Source organism: Sapajus apella, unplaced genomic scaffold, assembly GCF_009761245.1.
Source record: "Sapajus apella isolate SASKATOON/1434 unplaced genomic scaffold, GSC_monkey_1.0 scaffold8, whole genome shotgun sequence".
Lineage (NCBI taxonomy): Eukaryota > Metazoa > Chordata > Mammalia > Primates > Cebidae > Sapajus > Sapajus apella.
The window spans coordinates 16,157,246-16,168,255 of NW_022436948.1; the positions used below are offsets into that span (position 1 = coordinate 16,157,246).

Genomic DNA, 11,010 nt, shown 5'->3' on the forward strand with positions numbered 1-11,010 from the left:
ACAAAGATCAGTCAGCTCATGGCCACGCTCTGTGGACACAACTTGGATTCAACTTCCCTAGGGACTACATGACCTATTTCCATCCTTTATATCCAAGACAACTGACAACAATGACATCCAATTCCAACTTTTTCTTTCAGAAATGGTAAACTAAGATTCTGGTTTCTCTCTCACAGAAAGTTAGAAATGTACAAAGGCTCTGTTCTTTCTTCTTGTTGGAATTCTATTAATTACCTTATGGTATAATAAGATAGTCCAAACTTTGGTCTCACAGTGATAGTGTAGCAAGTCACATTTTTTTCCTCAGATGAAGAAAGGGTAGTCATGATAATGTCTAGAAACCATTCTAGACATTATCCCAATGACCCTTGTGAACCATCATTGAAGGAGGATAATGGTTTTAGCCCATGGATCAGAGATTGAGAATACAAGCTAGTCTTCTCAAGACATATAACCAACATCATATGCTGGGATATAAAGTAAAACCTACAGAAAAGTGCTTTTGATGGCAGGATCTGGACCCAGACAGCCTGGGTTCTACTACTTATAAGTTATGTGGACCTTGGCGAGTTGCTTAAACTCTCTGTACCTTGATTTCCCAGTCTATAAATTGAGGGTGATATCTAACTCAAAATTATTCTGAGGATTTAATGACTTAATATAGATAATATGTTTATGCTACCACTTAGCATACTGTAAGCAATAAAAACACTAGATACTATTGTAACTATCACTAATAATATCATCACTATAATTATTCAACCCTTACCTTTAGCTATCAGTCCTATTTTTTTCAATCTCTCTAGATTTATAAATATTTTAGTTTGGTCTTTGTTCAGCTTCCTTATTGTCGGTCGTCTCTGCACTGTCTGCCTTTTGCTAAAGGACAGAAAAGTCCAGAAGAAGTGCTAGTGCCCAAGATCTCAAAGACTTTTGAAGGCCTGGCCAGACAGCAACCTTGCCTTGGAGGCCCTTCTTGAGCACATGCATTGCATTTGCAGAAGAACCACTTTCCAGATGGTAGGTAGGCAAAAGATGGTAAGGCCGCTCTTAGAATGCAGACAAGGAACAGAGGGAGGCAATTCAGTTTCATTCAGTTCAATTTATGTTTTTTCAGGGTCCTCAGTATGGCTGGTAGTGAAATTGGCACTTAGGGGGGTAAAGATATTAAACCATGAGCAAGACGTGAAGATCTGAATAGCAAAATAGAGACAGGGTGTACGCAGACCTGTTAAATACAACACAACATGTGGTTGCATTGTGCAGACAAGAAGTAGTGGCAGAATTTCTTGTGAGCTGAATTAGCTATGAAATATTCATGTAAGAAATACTTCTCAGTAGAAGCCTGCCTTGTAACAAATCACTATCCTCCCAGACTCAAACCAGAGGATTACACAGATTAAATCGTGACTCAGTCTAAAATGACTTGGATAAAATAGGTTTTAAAAAATCATAAAAGACTTGTCATTTCTGGCTTTCATGGTCTAGGGACTTTGGATCAGCAGTGGGAACAAGGGACTATCTAACCTTTATCATTTCCTACCAGGGAGTGGTTAGGTGCTGTCATCAACCCAAAAGACCTTTCAAAGAAGTTACTGAGCACTACACCAGTGGAACTAAAGCAATGAGACATTGTGGGGAGACAGATTTCATACAGTTATAACAATTTCAGGAAGCACAAGATGAAAGCTATTTCTCAAATACTGTGCATAGGAAGCCACTCTTCACATAAGAATTCCTAGCTTATGTTTGAAAAATCAAGCCAATGTTACCATCAGTGTCAGAAATGTTAGGTCTCTGTAGGTTAAAAGTGTATTTGTTTGGGAAGAAATCTATGAAGTCATTTAACCTTTTTCAAAGGCTGGCATATTGCCTGTAATAGACCAATCTTTAACTCTAGACAGGAGAAAAACATGAAAAATATTTTAGCAAATGTGTTTAAATCCCACTGAGAGAATTTCCTAAAGGGAATCCATAAATTTTTTAAATGTTGGAGAACCAGCAAATGTCATAACTTTGCATCAAATCAAGATAAAGACATAATCAACTGCAAAGTTCATATTATACACATTTGAAACACAGAGGCCCTAACCATACTATAAATATTTTCTTCTGATTCTCTTCCTTCAAAGTGATTTTTGTAAATTAAATCATATTTTCAAACTAGCATAAGAATTTATTATTTAATAAAATAATATATTAATCATGTATAAAAGAAATGGTTGTTGTTAAGGCAACTATTCACCTCTGATACATCCATTTCACAAGTATGAAGTTCTACATAGCTAATTTCTATGTCTTTGGTTAAATTTTAAGGATTGTCTTAAATCGAAACTTGCCTAAAGTAAAAGTAAATTGGAGATTTTAAAATATAATTGTTCGTGATATTTCATTTGTTCAAAATGCATATATTTACCACATTTATAAGATCACTTTTGATAAGATAAAAAAGATCAAATATCAATAACTTATTTCTAATGCATATTTAAGTGTTTAGAGTTATGGATAGATGTAAAAATATACATAAACACAGATCGATATATAAAATCTCAGCCATATTAGTCTGAAGTAGAGTTGCATGATTATTGATTCTACTGAAAAATGAGATTATACATCCTAACTGTAAAAGTCTTATAATAACTGGTGAAATAAATAATGTGATAAATAATAATTATCTCAATAAAAAAGAAACATTAGAGGGATATTTTAGAAAACGGAGATTCCATCAGGCTTAAGACCACACTACACCCCAGAAATTGCACATACTTTACATTGTGTGGTGGAAATCTTGCAACTAAAAACAGTGAAAATATATGAAAACCAAAATACTGTTAAAGAAACAATATAAACAATAGTCACATTGTTTTCCAGGTTCCAATGGTGGCACTTCCTAAAACACTGTCTAAATTTTTATCTAAACACATGTAAGCTATTAAAAGTCAGGCAAATTGATTCTGGACATTATATGATGCGTACAAGAGCTGCAACAGCCTTTGCTATAGTAGAAAGATCCCACAGCTACTTATTTCAATTATTTCTTTAGAAAGTTTGTTAATTCTGTTGAAACATTAGCGAAGTCATGAGTTTAATGTTCTGTATATTAAAACAGTTCATTTCCTGTTGGTTAAAAACACAAACTCTGGAACTAGATTACTGGGATTAAACCCTGATTTCCTCATTTCTTTATGTGCTGTTCTATTTCCTCATCTGTAAAAGAGAAATAATAATGGTCCGTCTTTCATATGATTACTGTAAGGATTCAATTAATCGACATATGAAAAGTACTTAAAATATTGCTTGGTACACAGTAAACAAACACTGCATGTGTTGGTTGTTATTACTGTTTTCAGTGAGTATTTTTAACTGCCCGTAGACCTTACAAATTATTTCCCAGTGAGTGTTTAACTTGAATGTATTATAGGGGAAAAGGAAATAAATAATGCTCATCAAGCATTGATGCAGTAACACTCCCTTATAACAGATTTCAGATGAAACATACTTATTATTTGCTAACAATGTTTCATCAGCATGAGGACAGCCACATAATCAGGTTTAACAGATAAAATGAATTTATCTAAACAGATGCCTCTCGGGATTAGGAAGAAAAAATCCTGGATGATTTCCGATTTAGTAAATGAGGCTTTTTCACTTTTAGTAACTTTTGCTAAGAAGCTCAGAAGACATTCCAAGCATTCTGATTAACTTTTGACATATCTAGTGAAATAAGAGGCAACCACTCTTTCTGTTTTTGAAACATATATTATTTAGAGTGATTTAGCAGGCTGGCTAAGATTATATGTAATTTAGAAGTACAAAAACACCCAGGCTGTCATTCTAACACTTTGGTCTTATTAACACTTTGTCTGGTCATATTAATATGTATGATAATTTTTCATGAAGTATAACCCTATTTTTAAAAATTACTAAGATTTGAGACTTAACCATGAAAAAAAAAATCTCTTGAAAGGGAATACTCCCAAAATTCTACTTTTTTATCTAACAAAAATTAAACATTACTGAGGATGGCATGACAGTGGACAGGACTCAGCAGTAAAGAAAAAAGAGCTCTCAATTCTGTACTGTCTCCTTCACTAACCCTCTGTGACCTTCTGTGTGTTATTTGCTGTCCCTGACCTCAGGATCTACATATGTGACAGGAAGGGGTTGGTTTAGAGAGTAGAACATGGTGGTTGAAGCATCTCCTTACGTGAAACTTGTATAAGTATGACATTCTCCTTGCAGCTGCCCAGTGCCCTTGCACTGTGCTCAGCTGGGCACAGTGGCTCATGCCTATAATCCTAGCACTTTGGGAGGCTGAGGCAGGTGAATCACCTTAGGTCAGGAGTTCAAGACCAGCCTGGCCAGCATGGTGAAAACCCATCTCTACTGAAAATACAAACAATTAGTCAGGCATGGTGGCAGGTGCCTGTAATCCCAGCTACTCAGGAGGCTGAGTCAGGAGAATCATTTGAACCCGGGAGACAGAGGTTGTAGTGAGCCAAGACTATGCCATTGCACTCCAGCCGGGCAACAAGAGCAAAACAACATCTCAAAAAAAAAAAAAAGGAAAGGAAAGGAAAAAGAAAACTCACTATCCCTTAAGGTGCTTGAGCTGTCTACAGATACTTCTACCTATCAAAAAAGTTATTCCTTAGGCACATTTTGGATCTTCCTGCAAACTCTAAGTTCCATAGCATCTCAAGTAGCCTAGAATTCTAACTGTGAAATACAATAGAGCCTCACAACAGCAAACTTTCTAAATGATGCAAGAGAGCTTTAAATAACAGCAAAACGCTGCTCTTCCTGCTCTCATTATGTTTACCATGACTATGCTGGAGTGAGAATAGCAAGGGGTTACAGGAATTTATAATGGTTCCTGTGCCTTCAACTTACCAAGTCCCCTACCAAGGAACAGTTTTCTGTCAGAGAGAAGATTCTGCCCTCCCTGCTCAAAGGCGTCCATGCCAACTAGATTTCCCTGTAGCTCTCTGGGAGAGGTCAGGCCTAGAACAACCTTCTGCTCCAAGAAGGAAGATGTGGCTGTTGTTGGATTTAAATACATGATCTCTGTTCCGCAGAGCAGTGCTACTCACAGTGTAGCGTGAAGAGCATGCTGGCTTAGGAAACATTTTGTTACTAAGCTGTGACAGGAAAAGAATACTGAAAAGTTAAGTGTTTAGAAATGTTGCAGCTATTTAGTGCAACTCATGTTCACTAAACTCATGACCTGAGATCAGACCCCTTGCATGCTGTTGAATACTCACAGGGCAAGTCACGTGTGGTATGACCTACATTTTCGTCCCGTGCAGAAGGACCACACCTAGGTCTGCCATGGATTGAAAATAATAAAGTTCTTCACTTCAGATAACTTAGGTTTAGAGTTGAATCATGTCATTCTTTCCCATACTCTTCAATTCCCCCGATGAATTAAAGAACTCTCCACACTTTCTCCATTTACCATGGATGAACTGAACGTTGGCTTTGTTTTTGACTTCCATAAACCTCAAATTCAGTTTTCTAACGATTTACAACACTCATTTTAATAAAATCTAAATACGATGAAAAAATAAATGTTATTTATGAAATTTTTCTATGTGAAGGCTGATTCCTACTTTGTATTAATATAAAACTAACTAGCAACCTACCCCAAGGAATAATATGAGTCCCTGAATAATAGCTGTATTTTCAAATGTAGATAAAATAAGATTAAAATCATTCTCAAAAGAATTTTGGCAATATAGACATCCACCTGAACCAAATAAGCATGGTACAGTGCAAAGAACATTGAATTAGATATTGGGAGTCCTGGAGTCCAGAATTAGCTCTGATATTAACTTGCTTTGTGGCTTTTTGAAGTCTCCAAGCTTTCTGAACCAAAACTTCCTCCTCTGTGAAAGCAGCAGTTTGTATGAGCTGATCTCTAAAGTCTCTGACAACTTTAAAATTTTACACTTCAAAGAAAATTATTTTCCCTTAAGGTAGTTTCCTGATGGAAGAATAATTTTCCCAGCTGTGCATTTACTGCCAAAAGATAGACTGACCTTTCTGCACTTGTATGAGTAGCTCTTTTATTAGAAGTTTAGCATTATCAGACTTTGCAAGGCTGAAATCACACAACAAATGAAGCAGTAACCCTGACCCCCAAAATACGCCTTTGTCATGGGCACATGAGCTACAATTTGCAGATATCTCTGGGGCTGTGGCATAACTCACAGGGCCCAATATGACAGAATGGGTCCCATAAAATTCCAAATATCTATAAGGTACTGTTTATTGAATTGTCATTTGTCTCGCAAGAGCTTTCTCAGGGGGCTTTTCAGATGCCTAACAATCTGAAATAAAGCCATCTGTCCTCCCCTATGGTATTAACCCTATGGTATTAACCGAGGTCCTAAATAGAGGTTAGAATTGAGTGGCCCCCAGGAACACTTGAGCATGAATAACCACGATAGCGTTGACTCCACGGGTATTCTATTTCTTGCTTATGGCCCAAAAACATGTTTTAAGCTTTCCCGCACTCCTGAGATGATGCATCCTGTCCCTGCCAAGGGATCTGTGTAATGTGTGTGAGCCCTGCGTATAACTGTGGTAACGGGGGTTAGCTTAAAAATACCAATAATGTCTTTCATCTCTGAAATAAATGGAGGAGAATAGTGATGCAAATGAAGACAAATTCAGAAAAAAAAATGGAATTGTATGGAAATTACAGAGGAAAATGCAAAATATCTAATCATAGATCACTATTCAAAAGAATGGAAAATTCATATTTAAGCAATATGAAAATGTAGGCAGTATACTTCAGGAAAGAAAGTAAGATAATGAGGCAGTGGTACATATGTATATGTGCATATATTACATAACATATGTAATTTATTACTGAATCTATCAAAAAGCTGAAGAACATGAGAAAAGACAAACATATTAATAGAACACTTTGAAATAATATATTTAGTCCTCATCTAAAATATGATTGCAATTAAAATTATATCTCTAAAAAGGCATATAAATACAGTATGAAGATTTTTGTTATCTAAATTTTAATTTGAAAAGAGCATTTACATTCTAGTTTTTCTACAAAAGAGAAGAGTGAATGACAGTTTTCTCACAAATAAAGCAGAGGAAGCCAGTGATTTACCCCAGGGCTAGGAATGCTGGATCAGGGATTGAAACTTACATACCGGGAAACAGCAAAACGGCACCTGCTGGAGTTGAGTGATTGAAAGGAAAATGGATTCAATGAACAGAGTCCTGGAGTGAGCTAGTCACCCCTTAGCCCTGTGGGCCATGATGGCTTGTTCTTAAGCGGTCACAGTTCATTAGGCAGGTGCTATTATTGATACCAACGTTCTTTCTTCCCCAACTGAAAGCAACAAAAGGACCTTGCACCAATGTCTTGCATCAATCGGTCAAGGTCTCCATGCAATAGCTGCCTCAGTGCCTCCAAATGCTGTCCAATAGTGAGTAAACTGGGCTCTTCTCAGCTACAAAACTGAAGCCTTGTGATCATCAACTTTGACTCCCCCACCTGCAGAGGAAGTGTCCTCCCCATCATTATCTGAACCACTGAGACTTTGAATACTTTGGGTCATATTTTTCCAGCCCTCTTCTGCTGGTGAGTGTGCTTTCTTTCCCTGCAGAAATCAAAAATCTCTACCTATGAGAAGATGTGGGCTTTCATGAGCAGCAGGCAGCAGACTGCCCTGGTAAGAAACAGTGACGAGGGCATCCAGAGAGTGCTTACCACAGACTACGCGCTGCTGATGGAGTCCACCAGCATTGAGTATGTGACGCAGAGAAACTGCAACCTCACTCAGATCGGGGGCCTCATTGACTCCAAAGGTTACGGAGTGGGAACGCCTATTGGTAAGAGGGGCAGATGTGAACCAAGACTGAGACGGAGAATGTCAGTTACCAGTGTGGAAGGAAATGGGCTCAGAGTTCTTTATTCCAAATTCTGAGAAGGTCTACAATGCCTTTAGTGAACAGTGGAAATATCCATATTGATCAGAGACATAGTCTGAATTACAGATTCCCTGATATTTAACTTAATATACTTTAACCAATGTTTCTTTCAAGTTTTACTAATGTACGTTTAAGAGTATATAGATTTTATTATTTCACCCCCAAATATCTTAAACAGAATATGTTTCTAACTAATCCTCTTCACATTGTTTCCTTCAATACCCATATATGCCTATGTAATGTATCTGCCTTAAATTAGAAGAAAGTTGATTCTGCATATGGATAGCAAAAGTTAGAGGACTAGGGTTTCATAACGATAGATGAAAAAGCAGGGCTATATCAGTCAAAAGCAAAAGGATAAAGATAAAATTATAAGTATAATCTGCTGAGGCAATGCAATCATTGACAACTATGTAAAACCTCCAAATTCCTTAGTTCCATGTCACTGCTCTCCTAGGAATATTACTGCCTAGGTATATGGACCCATATAGCAATGAATTGTTGTATGTCTGTAAGAGACATGAATAGAATTCAATGGGTAATTAGTGATTTCCTCTCCATAGAAAACTCCCTACTGTTTCCCTCTCTATAGAAAACTGTATCATATAAGGTTCTGGTATAGTGGGAACCTACTTTTCTCAAGTGAACCATTGGTAATTTGTTAATAAGCATTCCAAAGGAGAGGAATCAGGGACTGTCTAGACTACTGGGCTGGTTCAGAAGTCACAGCTCACAATCAAGCCAGATCATTAAGGGCCTAAGGTAGATTTTATTTGCTTGTTTCTGCTAGTATCTTTGTCATTCGAAAGGAATGATCCAATTTGACTCTCCACATCAGGCAGGGATCACAAACTGAAATGTTTACAGAGGCCAAGCACGTATCATAAGTGAGCAAAGCACACTTGTGCCAGGAGGTAGTAAGGAACGGTAGCAACTATGGAAAATTACAGATCACATGACTTACCTAAAGGAGACAGCCGCCTTTCAGGTCAGATAGTTGTAGACATGTAAGAGTTTGAGAAAAAGATTGTGGACTATTCCATTTTCCAAGAAAAAAAAATCCAGATTTTAAGTGAACTCTCCTAATGTTTTTATTTAGCAACAAATTCATTAAAAAAGAAAAAGCTGTACTTCATATAATCAACTTTTAATTAATATGAATATAACTAATCAGATAAAGTTCAACTATCTTCCACATTTACCATGAATACACAGCTAATTGGACTTTCTGCTATCTACCTGGTATTAGAAATACGTGCTATGGTTAACTTTAGTATTATTATCATGTCCTCTAAATAAATTTTCTGCAGAATGATTGGGCTAGAAGATTTACAACTACCTTCTTGCTTCTTTATTTCCAATAACATTTCCTCATGAAAATACTAATATTGCTAGTGAGGTGTATATTTTCCCCTAAGTGGTAAGCTCTTCTATAACTTAGTCAACATGTTTTGTAGGAGGCTCAGGGGATCATTTTGCACTGGCTTACAGGATATTATGCCTCTTTTTGACTTTAAAAACAACGTGCTATTTTCCTAACCAAGCTTTGCCACCTCATTTTTGATAATAAAGGTGAGGGAAGTTAGATGCTATTTTTTATACCTCATCACTGCTGATTTTAATGGGTCATAAATCAGACAAGAACAGCAAGAATAGGTACTTTTGCCTGAATTTTTGCAGAATCAAGACCCTCATAGAGGAGTAACTGTAGTTCCTTAGTAGAACTATCTCTAGACTAAACTATAAAGTCAAAAATTGGACTTTTGTCATTCTATCTCCCACCTCGTAACCCTACCCCAACATATTTCAACACTCCTTTTTGGCACCAAAATTTGTGTCTGGTAATAATGATTTAAAATAATAATGTGTATCACGCCTCCTGAGAACGTTTGCACTTTAACATGAGACGTTTAATTGGCATCTCTTTTACCGCATGGAATATAACTTGAAAGCTAAAATTTCTGATAGTACAGTGAGTTACGCAGGGCTGGGGACAGGAAGGAACAATGCACTTCTTCCTACCACATTTCTAAATGAATGCAGCACTTTGAAAATCACTGCCTGCTTTCATGTGAATGAAGCTGACCTAGTGATGAGTACCACTAACATTAAATATATATTTTATATATATGTAATACAGAGAGATCCAAAGGTACCCATTCAGTCTCCTTTTGGCCAACCTCACCCAAGTTCCAAAGTTGAAAAGCCTTCCCCACTTCCTAGATAAAAAGAAATATACTCCAGGAATTTTTCTTAGTGGTTATAAACCTGTCATGCTTTTAAACCAAAAACAAAGAAGGAATAATTGGAACAGATGGTAGACCTCACAGAGTATACATCCATTGAGAATACAGCTGTTGGAAAAATTTGTGAGATGCTTCTTTTATGATGAATTGACTCTTTACAAAAGATCAGTTGCTATTCAGGAAGACCTGTGAAATATATATATATATATATATATATATATATATATATACACACACACATATATATATATATATGATATAATAAATAACTTCCAATGTCTTTTAGTTCATTTAAGCAACAACAATAAAAACCTGAGTTAATATATATTTAGATATTAAAAATTCTCTGCACACTTCTAGTCTTGTCCTGACTAATTCCCTTATGGTTCCAAACCCCATCCCACAGTCAAAGATTGGCAAAGCCACAACACAAAATTGAAGACTTTGCCTCTTAGAGACACTCAGGACAACAGCTCTGGAAGCTTACCTCCTGCGAGATTTAAAATAAAACTCTGAGGCCAGGCGCGGTGGCTCACGCCTGTAATCCCAGCACTTTGGGAGGCCAAGGCGGGCAGATCACGAGGTCAAGAGATTGAGACCATACTGGCCAACACAGTGAAACCCTGTCTCTACTAAAAAAATACAAAAATTAGCTGGGCCTGGTGGCATGTGCCTGTAGTCCCAGCTACTCAGGAGGCTGAGGCAGGAGAATTGCTTGAACCCGGGAGGCGGAGGTTGCAGTGAGCCGAGATTGTGCCACTGCACTCCAGCCTGGTGCCTGGTGACAGAACAAGACTCTGTC

The 11,010-nt window shown here is 37.1% G+C and overlaps 1 protein-coding gene across 11 annotated transcripts in view; it reads left to right on the top strand.

The window, feature by feature from the left end:
• Nucleotides 1–11,010, top strand: part of GRIK1 (glutamate ionotropic receptor kainate type subunit 1) — a 386,281-nt gene that overhangs the window by 354,345 nt on the left and 20,926 nt on the right. For all 11 annotated transcript variants that reach the window (XM_032277062.1, XM_032277059.1, XM_032277060.1 and 8 more), the window contains one exon: nt 7,638–7,863. In XM_032277062.1, the coding sequence (XP_032132953.1) occupies nt 7,638–7,863 (226 nt within the window). The remainder of the gene's footprint in view (nt 1–7,637; nt 7,864–11,010) is intronic.